Source organism: Strongylocentrotus purpuratus, unplaced genomic scaffold (assembly GCF_000002235.5).
Source record: "Strongylocentrotus purpuratus isolate Spur 01 unplaced genomic scaffold, Spur_5.0 spur5_scaffold_11, whole genome shotgun sequence".
Taxonomy (NCBI): Eukaryota; Metazoa; Echinodermata; class Echinoidea; order Camarodonta; family Strongylocentrotidae; genus Strongylocentrotus; species Strongylocentrotus purpuratus.
In genome coordinates, this window is record NW_022145596.1 from 32,005,212 (window position 1) to 32,024,242 (window position 19,031).

General features: G+C 35.7%; 2 protein-coding genes across 2 annotated transcripts; one reads left to right on the forward strand and one right to left on the reverse strand.

Moving 5' to 3' along the window:
- Positions 1-8,751, reverse strand: LOC581282 (CCR4-NOT transcription complex subunit 7). Its single transcript, XM_781293.5, has 7 exons — positions 8,649-8,751; positions 5,334-5,581; positions 4,373-4,566; positions 3,454-3,615; positions 2,455-2,632; positions 1,646-1,723; positions 1-712 (listed from the first exon to the last, which is right to left on the reverse strand). The coding sequence occupies exons 2-7, from the start codon at positions 5,442-5,444 to the stop codon at positions 581-583; spliced, it is 855 nt and encodes a 284-aa protein (XP_786386.1). The 5' UTR covers positions 5,445-5,581; positions 8,649-8,751; the 3' UTR covers positions 1-580.
- A 99-nt stretch (positions 8,752-8,850) lies between these two features.
- Positions 8,851-15,003, forward strand: LOC590721 (spermatogenesis-associated protein 4). The gene is made up of 5 exons (XM_030981186.1): positions 8,851-9,136; positions 10,940-11,188; positions 11,784-11,946; positions 12,551-12,734; positions 13,367-15,003. Exons 1-5 carry the CDS (start codon positions 9,057-9,059, stop codon positions 13,516-13,518), a joined length of 828 nt encoding a protein of 275 aa, XP_030837046.1. The 5' UTR covers positions 8,851-9,056; the 3' UTR covers positions 13,519-15,003.
- The last annotated feature ends 4,028 nt before the right edge of the window (positions 15,004-19,031 follow it).

Here is a 19,031-nt window from a genome sequence, read left to right on the forward strand (position 1 = left end):
TTAAAGTGCAACACTAAAGGAGGCAAGGAACTTTATTGCATATATTTATCATTTACTATCAGTGATACTGTAAGAACTAATGCCTGTCATGGAATATCAAAAAGAAATTAGATTACGGTAATAATTAACAGTGCCAGACATTTTTTCCTGTCAAATTTTGTGTGTTCTCTGTAACCTGTAATGCTTGATTAAAGACAAAGTGATTATAGCATAGGTAAACATTTTCTTCATTTGTTGATAAACAAAATACCCATGTTTTCAGCTCCATTAGCACTGAGCATTGTACATTCAAACATATGTTGAAGGGTCAAAGGTCATGATAATGTGAGAGGGAGATCGACCTGGATGCTGAATAACACCAACCTGTAGCTCATCATACAAATCTTTCCAAGTCTTTAACACTAAATTATTGTCCTTACAATATAACCGTGTCCTTAGCTTCATATTTCAATGAAACTATTGGTTTGGAAAACAAAGGTTGCTCAGACGTTGGAAGAAACAATGAAGCACCCTGGTTAAAAGGTCAAAGGTCATGTTGGATTAGGAGGAGGAGGAGGAGGAGGAGTGTTTGGGGCTAGGGTTACGTTGCTGTAGTAGCAGGAGCTGCGTTGTTCTCTTCTGTATATGCTGAACCATTCTGCATGTAAGCCGATCCGAGACCATACAGGTGACCACAGTACTTGTCATCATCAATGTTGTCTTCAAAATAGCACTGGAGAAAAACAGGTCAACAAAATAAGAAATTATTCAACAACAATAGTAATAATAATAATCGTCACATTTGTATAGCGCTAAATGCTATGATTCTAAGCACTTTAATTTGTAATTCAACATTATCAATGACAAATCACATGAATGTGGTAGTCTTATTTGAATCAGGAAGTCCTCTATTTAAACCCTTTTAGACTGGGCATAATTGTTCTTATCAAGACATGACCATGACCATGACATTTTAATGAACCTCTAAAATACTGTAAGAATTGGGCTTGCATCACAACATTTGCTGAATATTGCTTATTTTCAACTAAAATCTAAGCAAACATCTATAACTAATACAATTTGTAATAATGATATACAAAGAGAGAGGTGTAGAGCTATCAGATTTGTTGTTTAAGCACATGACTGGAGATGTATAGGTCATGGGTTCGTGACCCAGCACTACACACATTTCTTTTGGCAAGACTTGTGCCAATGTCCGTCCAGCTATAGAAGGGAGATCATTTAAATCCTACATTTGCAAATTCCTGCTTCCTTGAACTGCATAGATGGAAGGGGCACGACACAGCAATTCCTACTCACTAAATATCCCCCAAAATAAATTTTGAAGAGAAGAGAACTTCAAATTTCCAACATTTTTTTTTAAATATTTCACATTGCAACTAAAGTCATGGTGTAACAAAAGGAAAACTTCCAACTGCAGACTTCTCATATTGACATAAACCTTTTGTTTTGAGATTATATTTATGGATGAATCATGAAAAATTATGAAACATATAAGGTATACATTGTCAGTAAGTGTATCAAAATCAGATGGCTTAGTCTTCAATTTTGACCCTTATATTTATTTGCCCTTCAGTTCATTTTTGTTGCCCGTTGACTTTGGGAAACTGAAGAAAATCAACCATTTTTCACCAGATCTGCTTACCTCTCTCATTTTAAGGAATGTTTGTACTGTGAGGAGGCTATCACTTCCGGCTTGATGTTGAGGTCCTATCCTCTGGATCTACAAAAACAAGAGAAAAATCTCATCGATCATACAAATCATTAATACTAGTTAAAAGATTTGAATTTTCTTCATATCATAGCCATATATACTATGCCATAAGGTCTTGAACCTTGGTTAATATTCCTTTGTAAAATGTTGTATGCTCTTTCTCAAACAAATTTACCTTCCAGCCAGCATGAAGGCAGGTACTAATGTCTATGCCAGACATATATTCAATATGTTTCTTTTGTAATGAGATGCCACATTTATATGACCACCAAGAATTCCAAGGATATTGGTCAATATAAATTGTTATCCGTATCACTACTCATGTTGACTGTCAGTACATGTACATGTTGGTAGCAAAATTGGATATTAATAGTTCTGATGACACCTGAGGTAGATGTGTACACATTTTTGAATGTACATGAATGATTCTTTCTTATATACTGCTACTCTGGGTTCAAAACAACTCTCCTAAACCACAAACTTTTGTGTACAAGATTACTAGATCACTTTTGCAAGGGATGCCATGCCACAAAATTTATTAATCAAAACACTCAAATTTTACAATCAGCAAACATTTCTTGCCACAAAAAACGGTTGTCAACAACAATTTGCATAGGTGTCGTATCATAAAAGCTTCTGGTATTAAGGTTTACTTTGTTAATTATCTCAAATGACTAAAAAAGCAATAGTGTACTTTCAAATGTCTCAGAAGAAGAAGGGTTAAAAGTTTTTGAGCTTACCTGCAGAATATCAGCTACTTCTTGAAGACCACCCTTGAGGTCTTTACAGCTCTTCATCAGGTATTTAACATCATAGATACGTGGAAAGAAGATCCTAAGAAGCTCAAAGAACTCAGATTCCTCAGAGGGCAGATTGGTCGCTGTCATCAGCTTGATCAGGTAGGCAAAGTCGTAACTACTGCTCAGAATAAATGAAACAGATTGCACATAGATGTTTATCAGTGAGTAACAATATACACTGTATGAAAAGTGCTTCAAGCTTTCATTTCACTTCATTTATATGGAAAGAGAGAAGGAAAAAAGTTCTGGAATCTATCACAAGCCGCTATCAACATTGTGTCAACCATATGGAAAGATCACAAAATTTCATGTGACTCTGCAAGAATGACTGGTAAAGTCAATGAAAGTAATATATTAGTGAAACTATATCTTTTTCTCATCAAACAGTTGGCAGTGAGCCCATTCAACCAATGTAAGCTTCACAATACTTATAACAGTACAATGATTCGAGAGGCTAAACTTAGAAGGAAAAAAACTGCCAATGACCCACAACCCCACCACCTTCTCGTAATGAAAGGTATACCCATTGTTGGAAATCAAAAATCGTGCTTCTTCATACAGCCATGACTTAGTAAACTGCTTTAAAAATTGCCACAGCAAAATAAAATGACATTAGTAGAGCTTGTGCCTTAAATCTGTATGCTGTATATATCAGAGTATACATAGGGGGTCTTTGAAATGCTTTGTTTATATTTTTATCCCCATCCTGGGGCCCATTTCACAAAACTTGTCATCAGTGACAAATGACAGTTTGTGTCATAAGCTACCAAAATCTTTGCTTCTGATTGGTTAGCAGCACACTTGTCACTGATTTTTGTCATTTGTCATTGGAAAAAAGCTTTGCGAAACGGGTCCCTGGTACTTGAGTACACATAAACTTGTTTTATTTTGCCGGAGCAGATTTTTAGGCAATTAACCGATCATCCAGGGATGAGTTACCTGTGGAAGGTGACCCACTTGACACTGTCATTGAGCACAACCCCTGACGTCATCAGAAGCTCTGCAAAGTGATCCACCTCAATACCTTCATCTTCATGTTTCTTGAACTGAATCCCTGATCCAGAGAGAAGCTCTATCGAATCTTTAGCATACATGTCTTCACTGTAAAGAAAAATAATGACAAGCACTTCTAATGAACTACTTCAGAGATGCTATCTGTTCATGGGCAGATAAAGTTATTTGTAAAAAATAAAAATAAAAACAACTGTAAAACCCATCAAGAAGAATATTAAATACGTGCTCATGAAGGTTATGAAATCATTATTCATTAATGTATTGATAGTACATCCTATGATACACAGGTGGAAATATTCTTTTCAAGAGGAGAAAAAAAAGGTATTCATGAAGCACCTCCACTTTGGCAGGGATTATTTTAAAATGTGCCGAGTGGAAGTTAACTGTTTAAAAATATCTGTGGATATTTAGAGGTTATTTGTACATGGGCTATCTCTGAACTGGTCCACAAGACATCTACATTTACATCTACATCTACGTTACTTTATAGTGTACAACAGTATAATCACACAAGGCATGAAATGATTAAAACAATATATCACTTATATAAAATACACTGCTACTTCCCAGCACTGTAAGTAACAAGAGGAGGATATTTAACCCTCGTTACTTCTTTTAATCCTGTCAATAAAATGATGCTGCAGGGAAGACAAGTGAAAGATATATAAATGAATAAAGTGAAGAAGTGTCATACGCTTCACATTTCTGTATCTTATACCAGAGCTCAAGTCCTTTGTTGTGCTCATTTGCCTTCCATAAACATGTAAAGAAAACCTGGGCGGCTCTTTTGGGGTGGTTTACTGATCCTTATCAGAACAAGCCTTGTTGTAGATTGGTGATTTACCTGAGATTAAACCTGAAGTTGAACTGGAAAGTTGAGCCACTCTTTGGAAAGTTACCCTGATCATCACAGAAGGTGATACCAAGCTGGATGATCTTGAGTAAGTCTACGTTACAGCGATGTAACTGGTATTGGTACTCTGAGTTGGTACGGAACTCCCCCAGGGGCCTGGCAACCACTCCAGGAAACTCTGTATCCTACGGAGGATGGAAGGTAAGAAAGATCAATCATTGCTACATACATACCAACAATAATAAATATTTAATATAAATGAACAAGAAGAACACACTAACATCAACAATTCTGATTGCTTGTTCATTGTGCTAAAATTTGTACATGTACATGTCTCTCTCTCTCTCTCTCTCTCTCTCTCTCTCTCTCTCTCTCTCTCTAAGTGCCATTTCGATCGACTTCGGTGATCATGCTGTTCCACAACCCTCGGCTCCTACCCTTTTCTATTAGCACCACTCCCAGTTCTTTCTCTTCTAACATTTTCTGCAGACCGTCCATCCAAAGTATCCTCCTTCTTTCCTCTTTATTTTCCCTGTCAAAGCAAGAATCTCTAGGCCTTCTTTACAAACTTTAACTGCCTAATATTCATTTCACGTATCATTTTCCTTTGCACTCTAGCTCTTGTAAGAACTTTCTCATTTCTAACTCTGTCAGTCCAAGGGATTTTCATCATTCTTCTTAAAAACCATATTTCGCAACTTTCCAAACGCTTTTTAGTATCAGAGGCTAAAGTCCATATTTGACTACAATACATAATTACTGGGTAGATGTAACAATTCAGTACTCTTATTCTGGTCCCCATACCCAATATGTGATCTGTCAGTATAACAAAGTATTTTTAGAATAAGAACATCATGATATAAATCAAAGTTACATAGACTGCAACAAGCATTAAACCATAACTTTAAATGCTTATCAAAGATTATCTCTCAACAATGAAAACAGTTATTACCATGGCCACATATTTGTATTTCTGTACGATGACGCGAATCTTTCTGAATACATCTTCCAAATTCGTGTTCCAGACATCCACAATATGAGGTTCATTGGTTTGAGTTGGCATGGTGCTTGTACTGTAGGACTGGTCTTCTGAATATGCTCTTCAATACTCTCTGGTTCTTTCTCTATCCTTCTGTCTTGAGGTTATAGCATTGTCTTCTCTCTGCTTTCACCAATGAAGATATAGTTCCTCCCTTATTCCTTAGAAATACAATATAAACAAGCATGTTAAAGATAAACTCCAGTTCTGGTAAAAAAAGAAAATCAATTCTAACAGAATCAAACGAAACTTACACTGAATGTTCAAGATTACAAATAAATGGCATGTGCCAAAAAATTTTGGAAGAAAATGTATACTGGCTGAGAAATGAGCATAGAAAGACAAGGAAATCAAGGTAGTACTAGCCCCGACACCATGTGTGTTGTCCCATATATAGATTTCTGTGTACAGTGCTTGTTGTTACTTTACCAAGACTCGGCCAAATTTATTATGATTTTGATGACTCCAGAACCTTGCAGTGCACACCAATACTTACATGCTATGATCAACTGTTTCTGATCCATTCCACACCTTTTCTTTCACAATGCAATCGCATTACCAGAACTCACCTTTATCTTTAATGACAGACACGTCACATCATTTCATATTTGAACTTAGTAACTTAGTAAAAATTACTCTTATAATCACAAGCCCTTCCAGTGTTTTCTTTTTAAACAGATTTCCTCTCATTCCTCTGCACAAGTTACAACCTACATTTGAATTGATTTCATTTGACCATTTATTACCAAAATTCATGTCACAAAGATTCAATAAATAAGTGCAAAGTATCTCTGACAAAAAGCTGTCCTTTAACACCTAGTGTTGTTTTGGTAAACTCCCAGCCAGCTAGCTTCCTACCACGGACCATTCGTGGTCCGGGAAGAGTGTGTGTGCGAGGTACGATTTCGGTTTCAAGAACACAGGTTACGCACCTGTGCGCGTCACAGCTGTCGAATGCCGAAAGTCTCTAGTCTAATGACATTTTTACATGTATGATTTTTAGTACAAATATCTGGTCAGTTTTCTTCCCATTTCTTTGGTTGTACAGCAGTCAAAAAGAAATTTCTTCAAATTTGCCCCTGACCACACATAGGAGCATCACTATCCTGGCTGTGTAGTAAAAGCTGTGCCTTTGATTCTCAACATTTCAAACACCACTGTACAAAACTCAACTGATTTCACTCAAAATCGGTACTTTAGTGACAATTAATGACACCTAAATAGCAGTAAAATATATTTTTTTAACTTACTGATGTTAAAAAGAATGATTTAAAAATTCAAATTGTAAGTTTAGTGTTAAACTTTGCTTACAGCTGCATCGACATGATTGTGTACAGTCCGGACTCGCACATTGCAAAACTCCAGAGAATCCAAAACTCTGCTGCCAGGCTTGTAACACATCACCCCAGTACTTCGCAAATTGCATTGGTTGCCGGTGACGTACCGCATTATGTACAAAATCTTAGTTTTAACTTATAAATGCATTCATGAACTGGCACCAATTTATCTGCAAGAATTAATCGAGGTTTACGGTCATCTTCACAATTAAACCTCGTATCTACTTCTGTGTCAACTCTTTCTTATGGTAATCGCTCCTTTCGCAAAGCTTCTGCTGAACTTTGGAACAGATTACCGATGATTAATTAACTCTGTTCACTTTGGACGTGTATTCCATATAATTTGTATGTTTATTTGCATTTTTAGTTTTGTATAAGATGTAATTGTATATCAGTCTATTTTGTGTGTATAGCGCTTAGAGACTTCAGTGGTAAGCGCTCTATAAGTAACGTTTTTATTATTTATTATTATTATTAGACCTATGCGATTTTGTGTGGTGTGTATATTTGTGTATGGCCGATGGGTGTAATAATACCTGCCTCACAGCAAGCATGCAGTGCTATAGGTCAATATGCATTAGCATTGACTCTCTACGCTTTGCTGGAGTGCCCCTGACGTGGTTCAGATCAGACTTGTTTTCAAGTCAATTTTGCGAGTATATTTTTTTGTAGAGTAAAGGAGCCCGTTTTCGGCCACTTAAGACAAAATCCTATTTTTAGGACTCTTTACTTCCTATTTATTATCATTTCTTGTTCAAATCATGAAGCAAATATTATTATTATTTAAACAAAAAAAGAATCCCAGAAAAAAATCACGAATTGCCATGACAATATTCATTTCAATTTTCACTGTTTTGGAGCCCGTTATCGGCCGAGCGTTTCAGTTTACGGCCGCATGTACAAAGTCAATAGGAAGCGCTCGCGCGCGCCGTGCGTTTCCGCGCTGATGTACAGCACAAGCGGGCGGAGCAGGTATCCCACGCCGGAGCTCCCTGGTGCTCGCCTGGCCGAAGACGGGCACAGCGGTGATCGGAAGTTGGAATCTGAATTAGACAGAGATATCGTGTGTGCGTCGCGGTGTGCGGCTGCATTGATTTAATACATGCGATGAGATACTTTTGAGCTTGCGACTAGCACAAAATCGGGCTTTAAATCTGAAAAATACTTGAAATAAAGCTCATTTTATGGTACCCATATTTCTTACAGACACGCGTAAGATACTCGATTTTTCAGATTTGGGTAGCGGGACCGGCGATTACATCGCTAAAATGTGATATTTTAGGATATATTTTCCATTGCAAAGGTGGTTCTTCAGTGACACTGGCATGGTATGGTATGTGTGGGATATGTGTTATGCTATTATGCGATGTATTTTAGAGTGATTTTACCTTGCATCCAACCAATCGGCCGAAAACTGGAGCTGGCCGATTACGGGCTCCTTTACTCTATGAATTTGCCTAAGCTAAGTTAGAATCTCTCAAGTATCAACGTCGCCATATGAGCTGAAAAAGACATCCTTTCTACGCTTTTTCAGGACGCAGGTACGTAGTCAGTCATGTTGGGAGTGACCCCCAGCCCCATGAGCTGGCACTGCACTGCACCTCGACTCAGTTCACATTAGTTTCACAATTCATAGACATTTTAGCCTATGCACTGCACACTGAAACATCACTGCAGCTGCATTGCACTATTGCGTCTAGGCATGTATGCAGTGCAGTGAATGATGCTGCGAGTCTGCGTTTTACGAATTGATGAAAAACTTGTTGTTGCCGATTGAATAATAATGTCTTGACAAGTTTTCAGGATAGGCCTACTATCAGACAAAATATATCACACAAGTTTATTATTATGCATCATTATAGGTTAGAAATATAACTAATTTTGTAATTACCTTTTCCACAGCAAGACCGGTCTCTAGCTCTTTACTTTACTCAGATTCTCTTAATTCGCTTACGTTTCAACGTAGCTGGCGCGCTTTTAAAAAAATTTCAACCCTCTCGATCGCTCCCCTCCCCCCCCCCCCCCCCCCCCTCCCCCACCCCCCACCGGTCGTCTCGTAGTCATGTCAACAAACCGAGTGTACAGTAGGTATACGAGAAGTCCGTGCGCGTGCTAGCTCGCTCGATCGCGTATAGCTGCCGCCGGGAAGCTCGGCCGCGCCTCAAGACTAGAGATCGGTGATAAACTTCAGAGGCTCTGACTTATTCTGAGCCGAGCTCTGTCCAAGTGGATTTTTACTCATTTTAGTACCGGTAATCTCGAGATTTAGGATCGGGCACTAACTGTTGAATCTACAGAAATGGCAACGAAGCTACCGAGAGATGTTTTTAAATGGATTCAAAGTTTGGATCTCACTTTTCCTATCAAAAACGTCAGAAGGTGAGTCGTTATCTGTAGATAGATCTAGGTCTATCTAAATAATTTAGGTGTGCATGTGCATGTGCACAATATTAATTAACCATGATTCATGCATTTTACATTAGGTGAGGTCAATCCTTTTTAATTCTGATAATCTCTAAGCTAGCTTGTATGAATTTTAAGCACATTTTCTCTTTACAAAATACAAGGAATGTAATTAAATTAAATTATAAACATAACGTGCATGCGCACGGCCCAGCGTTCGTTAGTGGTGAATGCAGTGCAGACCCTACGCGATCGCGAGGTTTCTTTAGATCGGTGCAGCCTCTGTTCACGAGCCACTTGCAGCGAGTTCACAGTGCGCACCATCTGAAGAAACCGAGCGTACATTGCATTTACATTACGCACAACAGGGTCAGGTGCATTTACAGCAACACATGAAAATCAAAACAAACGAAAGTCTAGATCCAATGTTAGAGTCTAGTATTAGGAGAGGAACCTATAAAATGAACAGATAAGACCTTGCTTACTTGCTCTACGCATACACTGAACTGGATATCGATCTTTAGCGTGCAATACCACTTTTGACAGCGCTTTTTTGGCACGATCGTGCATGCACCAACAATTAGTAGGTGCACGTCATGTGATGCGTTTTGACCATTCACGATGCTTAAAATACTAGAGATATTTTACAATAATTGATATCATTATGATGAGGTCCACTTTTGTATTTTTTTGTTTAAAACTTTGATAATTAATATCAATAATAATTTAAGTAGGCCTATGTGAAGTAATCGTGTAACATCGATTGTATTTTGTTCAGTTGTTTGTTACTTAATATAGCGCTTAGAGACCTTGGTGGAAAGCGCTTTATAGCTCCGTTTTTATTATTATTTATTTATTAAGGATCGAGCTAACATACATCTACTGTACTGTTAAAAAAAAAACAGGGCCTTAATTGGCCTTGATGATTTCAAGTCGAAGCTTTAATAGGTATACATAAATGATAAGTTACTAGTTGGGCTGCCCATCATCATGATCATCATATTTATATTCATTTAAAAGAAGAGAGTAAAATAAGTTAGTCTAGAGCAGATTCTAGCAGAGATCGAGAGAAAGGAAGAGAGTAAGGAAAAGTGGGCAGAAAATAAAAGGAACATAAAAAGGAATGATTGAAAAAGACAGAAAAGCAGAAATTTACCATAATATGATGCTAAAGAAAAAACCTAAAAAGGTAGAAACAAAATCTAACTAGATCTACATGTAGGCTACATGTATAACTATGAGGTCTTTAGTATAGATAAAACAGACAGATGAATAGATGAACTTGAATTAAAAAAAATTATAAAACCAACATAAAAACAAAGGAAAAAAAATAAAGCTTCTTAGTAGGAAAAGGAAATAAAGTCTAGATAGGACTTTAAAAAAATTAAGAAAACAGATAATGAAAGGGAAGAAGGAAAGAGAAATCAAGGAAAATAGAGGGGGTGGAAATTAATGTGAATCTGAAAATGAAATATAAAGTGAGAGAGCACTTTTTTAAAGTAAATTTCAAGCAAACAGAATAGTCAGATTCTAGATTAGAAAAAAGGAGAAAGATATCAACATGGAAAAGAAAAATTAAAAAAATAACATTCTGAAAAATAGAGAAAAAAAGGGAAAGAAAAAGGAAAGAGATGGTCACCAAAAATAAAGAAGAAAGAAATTATGGAAGAAAAAATAACGGTAGATAGGGGTAGAAAGAAAATTAGTAGCATACAAGTTCATCCATAACATTATTTTTAATTTCTCTGTACTAAATCCTTTTCTCTCTTTACTACACAGAGATTTTTCCAATGGCTACCTTGTTGCTGAGATATTTTCATGGTACTTTCCTGAAGACATCCAGATGCATTCCTACGGCAACAGTAGTGGGCTCCAGGGCAAGTTGGGCAACTGGTCCTTGCTTCGTACTTTCTTCAAGAAGCGAGGTCTAGAAATTCCATATGAATTGATTGATGGGACTATTCATTGTAGACCTGATGCTGCTGAATTACTTGTTCAATATCTCTACACAAAGCTCACAAACAGGAAGTAAGATATTATTATTACTAGCCAGTGTTAACTTGACAAACCAAGTAGAAAGTTTTGATTATGGTTGAACAGAATATTCACTTCGATTTTTGAAATTGTCTACACTATGATTGAAAATTTGTTCTTAGTTTCAAATTATGAGATTCATTAGAAAACAACAGAAGTAGTCAACACAGGGGAAGGGGGGGGTGATTCAAAGAAGCTAATTCTTCTTAGATATACTGTTCAGTGACCCATCAGGAGCCAAACGATAATTATGTAAAATGTCTGAGAGAAATTGCTTGCATGGCAAATTATGATTTGTGTTTTTTTATTTTTCCAAATTTCTATATTTCTTGTTCATTGTTAACCAGGCCTGTCGTGTCTAGGTCAATTAAGCCTACAGAATATGATTTTTTGCATGATTCCATAGTCCAGTAGGCCATACCTCGTCAAATATGATTGGTAAACATGAATCCTAAAGTGACTAGCTATTAATTTACTCCTATTGTTTTGTTTGTTATTAATTTCTTATAAGATTCATGATGCAAAAAGGAGTTCAGTGCACTATAAATTCATTCATGTTTTTTTTCTCCACCCATTCTCTCTCTCTAAGATTGAAGCGGCTAGCTTTAGACCGTGATATTGACTTCACCGATCATCATTATCAGCAGACCTTACCTATACATGCCAGGAATACAGCTGCTATGGCGGTCAAAACAAACCTCAAGATCACAGAGTTTGAAACAGAACCAAACATCATAACATGTCAACAAAAGGTAAGGACTCTTTCTTTAATACTGTTCATGCATTTCTATGTGACAAGTAATACTTGGACAAAGCCAGGTGGTTGTCTTCAAAGCTAAACACTTGTTAGGTATCAACCTTTGATCAGCCACAAGAAGCATGCATTACTTGCAATAGATCTTGCGCTAGAACATACATAAATTTTAAAGGAAACTGACAAAAGTTAACAATTCTTGGAGTATATTTAGAGTTATATTTTGAATTCAGGGTACCGGTAGACCAATTGAAAACTACACCTGAATGTAAAATTATTATAATTTTATTTTGTAAGTTTTTACTGGTATAACTTCTTAATGATCAGAATTTCTGTCCATGGAGGCTTCTGCTTTACATCCTTTCCAACAAAACATCATTATCAGTAAAATTTGACATTCTATTTTTTGTAAGATATGCTATATACACATACATGTATATTGGATAAATTTCTTTGCATAACAACTTTGTCAGAAGTACTCTTTATGGTACAATACATATGATTATAGTCTTCAAGAAGAACTGCATACCAGACTCTAGTAGAGAAATAGCTATTTCTCAGGATTGTCTCATCAACATCCTATTTTAATTTGTTTTTCTCAGGCTCAAGAAATCATTAGACAACACATCCAGCACCGTCAGGAGGATCGGTTAGAAGACCCTGCACGATTCAACATCAAGCCCTCTATAGGGCAGAAGTGTGTGAGGAGACCCATCCCCCAAACACCTCACTCTGCTTCTCAGGCTAAGAATAGTCCCGCACAGAGGGAATATCTTATCAAAGAAAGTAAGTTCATCATTTCTATTCTTTGTAAACGTTGAGCCTTTATTTTACATGTAGGCAAACCAAATATCCATGTTGCATGACATTGGGCAAATAAATAAATTGAAATGTTACATCAAGTTATTGCTTGTTATTCAGGTTGAAAGAAAACAAAATAATGAGATGATCTAAAATTTTCACATAGTATTGATCAGCAAATTTAATACAAGCTGTTTTGGACAATAAAGTGTCAGATTGTACTCTTTCTGACCCTTCAATTTCTTTCCCCCTCTGGAAAGAAAAGGGATCTGTTGTAATCACATTTCTGGATATCTTACCAGTAAATATTTCATGATATATGTTGATGAAGAAGTAAACTCAACTTGGCATGACATATTTTATGTTCTACATTAAGGGCCTACATGTACTTTAAATGAATTCAAAGCATGAATTCTAAAACTGAAAAAGATGATGATAGGAGATTTGGCAAACCTTTGTACTCCTGTCTAAAATTTGTGAAGGATTTCTGCTTTTATGTGTAAATATGAAAGGATATGGAATTGATTAAAGGGCCAAAATTTGAATTAAGGATAGTTTGTGTAAATAATCTGTATTGTGTAATTGATGAATGACTTCATTATTTTTCCACCATACAGATAGCAATGCAAACCCCGTCCAAGCCTCGTCACCTAGCGTTCATTTCAAGGAGATCAAGGTCAATCAGCTTGATCATGTGACCCAACAGGTCATCAGACCGACGAGCATGTCACCAAGTAACGTCCTGCCTCCCATCAGTGGAAGATCATAATGGAACATTGGTTTCTTAAAGAACATTTCACTCCTGTGTTGAGCCATCTGATCGACAGAATCAAGTGTCTCCTATTCTTATGCATCTGTACTACCATTACAGATATAATTAGCCATGAAGTTGCATGAAAAGATGTGTACAGAACACAAAAGGTATTACAGTTTAATTGGGACGTTTGTTGATTAAAAGTTACATATCTCAATGAATGTCTAGGAAACATCAAACCTAATCGAGATAGTACATGTGTACTTACAAGCTCACTCTACAGTGTATATGTGAGTAAAATATCATTTTCAACATTTATGCATTTTGCGATCCGGACGCATGTTTTCATGCCACTATATTTTGCTATTTAAAGCTTATTATACAATTGTGGCAGATGACAAATATTTAAAGAAACTACAGTACATGCTGAAAATGAGTTCAAAGACTTTTATTGAATTTCTTCAGTTTTATATAATTCTTATGTCTAGAAGATGTACATGTGGCTGCTTAATGTCAAATATAAGTATTTAAGATGTGTTGAAAGACTTGTATACTATAAGTAATAACTTATAATGGAGCATTTGGTTGATTCTTGATTACTTTCTTTATAAGAAAGTTATTCCAAAATCAACTGTTATTAAATAGATGCCAAGTTTTGTTTGGATCAAGTATCTCGATGTGAATATCTCAAATGCTTGACACTGTGAAAGATTGTAAATATCCTTGTAAAAAAATACATTCATGCATTATTAGAAGGAATGCTATGCTCCACCTTTAACCATAAACTGTTCGTCATTGCCTTGTGGATGAATAATGTATACCCTGCTGGGGCCATACATATACATGTATGTATCCTCTAATTTAACTCTGTAGATCCTGTCAAATAGTTAATAGACTTTTCCATTTCCTCTTCGTTCCCTTTGCTGTAAAGTTGAAAGGCACCTGTCTTGGTATTTTTATACGGTTTTTTCATATTCTTTGCTAACCTTTACAATTTGCCCTTGTTAGAATCACAGATTATATATTTTCTTGTGGTCCAAAACTGTAATTTCTAATGCCTCTAATTCAATTGAAAGTGTTGTTACCATTTCTGACAAATTGCTGAATCTTTCACTTCTTCAATATGAACTTTCACTATCATTTGCATGATATTGTGGATATTAATTTGTTGAATGTTAGGGTATATGCGCTATCAAAACCTGTGCATGTACCAAAGCTGATCATTTTATAGGGATGTGGAGACAAAATATATTAAGAAGCAGGAGGATGAACTTGAATGAGGATAGGAAAAGGATCAAAATTTGTGTTTATGATTTTCCTATTGTGTTCTTAACCATTGAAATGTATTCACACTTGTGCAAGGTGATATTATCTGTAGTATTTAATTTATACATTTAGATATGTTTCATTCTCTGTCTCCAATTTTTTTGAAGTAAATTTTATGTTATGCATGAGTAGATGCTTCAACATGTAACATATATTTCATTTATTTCAAAGTGACTAAATCAGAAAATAATTTGGTGTTTTAATTTTATTTCAAGCATACTTGCAGATGATAATAAATTTCATTTGCCTGTACAAATTCATAACAAAAGATGTTCTTTCCATTTTTGTGAGTACAGAAATCTCTAAGATGCAACACATCACACATGAAAACATACAGAACAAGTTACATTTGACAAGCTATTTCAAAGATTTTATTAATTTAATATTTGATACTTGATTCCCAAATGTGAAAGTAATTACATTCATACTAACCATCAAAAAGTATTTTTCAATTAATATCTTTTATTATCATGCCACATGAAAATTGGTTAATTTCAGATATTCAGCTTTATTAGCAGATCAGACATTTGTCTGTTCAGTCAAAGGAAAAAATGCACTTAATTATCACTTTTGAAGTCAATCAAAAATACAGTTAATACACCAGTTGACGGTTAGGGGCACCATTTTAATTGGCGAGTAAACAAAGCCAATGACCTAGAGGTCATGGATTTATGCATAAATTAAGATTGCGCCCATGCAAATGATGACATCACTGCCTGCGCACTGCGTTGTGCGCGCACATCATCATTTGCATGGGCGCAATACCACTGACCCTCAGGCTTTGTTTCAAAGCCAATAACCTGAGGTCAGCCTGTCTGCGCATGCGCACTGATGTAACCGTAAACTGGTGTATTCTGCATAAGTAAAATCTGTTGAGACTGCCCCCCCCCCCCCAAAAAAAAAAAAAAAAAAAAAAAACATAAATGTAGTTAGATAAAAGAAAACTGATTTGACTTAAGGAAAATCCAACTTCTGCGACTTTGATTTATTCAGAGTTAACTGTATGTGCATTCCAAAGAAGGCATGTGTCTGAACAATCAATCAAGTTAAATGTGAAACTGGAAACTAGATGATTTTGAAGAAAGCAGCAAAGATAGTGTTTTAATTTTGACAGTTTTGTGAGATGCCTTGAATTTCAAGCATATAACGATCGATGTTACAAATTCAGTTATACACTGTTGGATTGCTGCGCATCTTTATGACTCTAAGGTCATTTTATGTCATGCTCTAGTTATAAAGCCTGATATTTCTTTCATGGTAGCATTAGTGATGGATGTTTAATGAATAAGATGCATAGTAAATTAACCCACTTATAATTTGGATGTCACTGAATGAACATTTATTTTTAGTTGTGTATCACATGTTGATCGATTGAATAATCAGGTATTTGGGAAATTTTCTCAAACTTAATTGGAAAGCACCATGTAAAACACACGCAAAGATTGAGCACAACTTGCTAAATGACTAGCAATGATCTACAGGGTATGATCTGCACAATGGCGTTAGAATCACGTTCAATGAAAGAAGCTAACTGTATATTATGCAATACACTACTACTAGCTGTCTTGAAACATTCAGTTAGATTGGTGAGCTTTGCTTCCTGAATCCTAGCTATGACCTAGGCCTATGACCTATGACCTAGGCCTATGACCTATGGCCTATGACCTATGACCTAGGCCTATTAAAAAAGGATCTAATAGCTCATATACATACATCATCTGTTGAGCCAGAAGGACAATAACTCTGTGTTACAGTATATGAGTTTAAAGATAAACTTGAGTTCTGGTAATGCGATTGCATTGTGAAATGGATCAGAAAAGTTGTTCATATAGCATGTAAGTAATGGTATGTTCTGCAAGGTTCTGGAGTCATCAAAATCATCATAAATTTGGCAGATCGAGTCTTGGTAAAGTAACAATCACTTACACAGAAAGATGTATATGGGACAACACACATGGTGTCGGGGCTGGTACTACCCTGATTTCCTTATCTTTCTATGCTCATTACTCAGCCAGTATACATTTTCTTCCAAAAATTGTTTGGCACATGACATTTATTTGTAATCTTGAACATTCAGTGTAAGTTTCGTTAGATTCTGTGAGAATTCATTTTCTTTTTTTACCAGAACTCGAGTTTATCTTTAACGCTCTTCTGGCTCCAAACAGAATTATCTTCTCAGAAAAGAGTTGCTTCTATTAAATTGAACATTATACGATGGTAGACCAAACGCAAACCACGCAGATAAACTCACTTCAGTCTCGAGATCAAGCATACTCAGAGCATTTGTACCACTTCTCAACTTTGTAAGATATAACCACTTCCCTTAGTGTTAGCCAAACCCAAACATTACTCAGGAAAGGTTGGGAGGTGGTATTTTCTGAGATATAACCATTTCCCATATTTAGACAAACCGAAACATTTATTAGGAGTGGTGGGAAGGTGGTATTTTCTGAATATTTTTGTGATAACTGAGTCAATGCAGTACATCATGGTACATACAGTTAGTATACATGCTACAGACACAGACGCACTTTAAGTACATTGTATGCATGTTCATTAATATAATCCCGCAAACCCTAGGCAGTTGTTGAACTGAGCTGTATTTCATAGAACATTTAGTTCTCATCATCATTTGCTAGTATATATGATTCCTGAATAAAACCAAGTCAAATTACACCTTTGGCACTTGCATGCTAAGAAAATACAAGAAAATACATAAATATATCTCAATAGCTTTCTTTTCCTCTATACATAATCATATAAATTCAATATATACACAATCATATAAAAAGAAATTTAAATATACAACTTTGTACATCCATTTTTACATTCAGCATATAATTTCAAGGTGCTTCAGATTAGGTGGTGCAAGTTATTTCACTGTATTTGCTACGTAGTTTTATATATACATTTAAGTTCACACTAAGCCTTAATTATAATAGGATACAAACATTGAGCCTCATGCAAACATTTTAAGAAAGATACAACTCCTGGGGGTGTTTAAAAAAAATTAAGATCAACTTTAAAGGTAATACAAAGTTTTTAGAAATTTTGAAAATTGGGTGGATAATGATTCTTTACCATTTTTATATATTTGGATGCCCCTGTGGATGTATTATAAGCACTAGAAAAATTAGCACCTAAAACACTTCTGCTTTCGAGAAAAATTGAATATAAAAATGTACCGGTGCTCCCCGTAAATTTTGATAAATTTCAAATAGCGCCTATATGGCCATACAATGTTAGCTGCGACCATGAAAATCTCAGAATATGTAGTTGTGATATATAATTTCCAAACGGGAATAGCTAATCGGTCAATTTTAGTCAAGAAACATTATTTTATAGCTTAATTAATATCTTGACCTTGAGAGGGAGCTATACAACATAAAGAGTTTATTATTTACAATTTCAAAACATTAGACGCATTTTCAACTGCGACAACGATCACTTAATATTGTAGGATCGCATTAATTTGCTTCCATTATGTTCATCTGAACCAAAACTTTGTATTACCTTTAAGTTGGACACAACTATGACAGGCCATTCATGCCACTGGTTGCCCTAACTGTTATGATCTTTAGATGATATTTTTTTCCTTCAATAATGAATTATCAAAAGATGTTAATATTGTAGATTTGTGACCATGATTTGTCTACGCTTGATAATCAATGCCGGCCAGTAAAGGGTGAGAGCAAACAGTGGCATGAACGACCTCCATAATTAAGTCCAACTGAAAGTCGATCTTAGTCTTTCTGAAACACCCCTAGAATGACATAGAGCAAGTCATAAATACATGATTCTCATTCAATGAAAGTCAAGTAGTACCGGTACTCATTTTAGAGTTGGTTTAATTCCGACTTTACAAACTACAGCTATAATGGCCCATGAATTCATCTCTCCAATATTTCCAATCTTCACATACAATTCCTTATTAAGTAGATCAAAAAATGACTGAATTAAATGCATAATGCTTCACTTCACAACAGAATTTAAAATACAATTTAATTAGAAAATAACTACATTTAGTCTTATATTTACATAGGAAACACAGTATTCCATTAGCAATTTTATAATCAGCTAGATTGGACGGACTCTAATTCCATTCACTCCTCTGAGGGTATTTATTTTCTCAAAATCATATTCTCTACGGAGCATCTCCTTAGAGACTCAATCAAAAGAGCTGTGATATTTCAATGAGAACA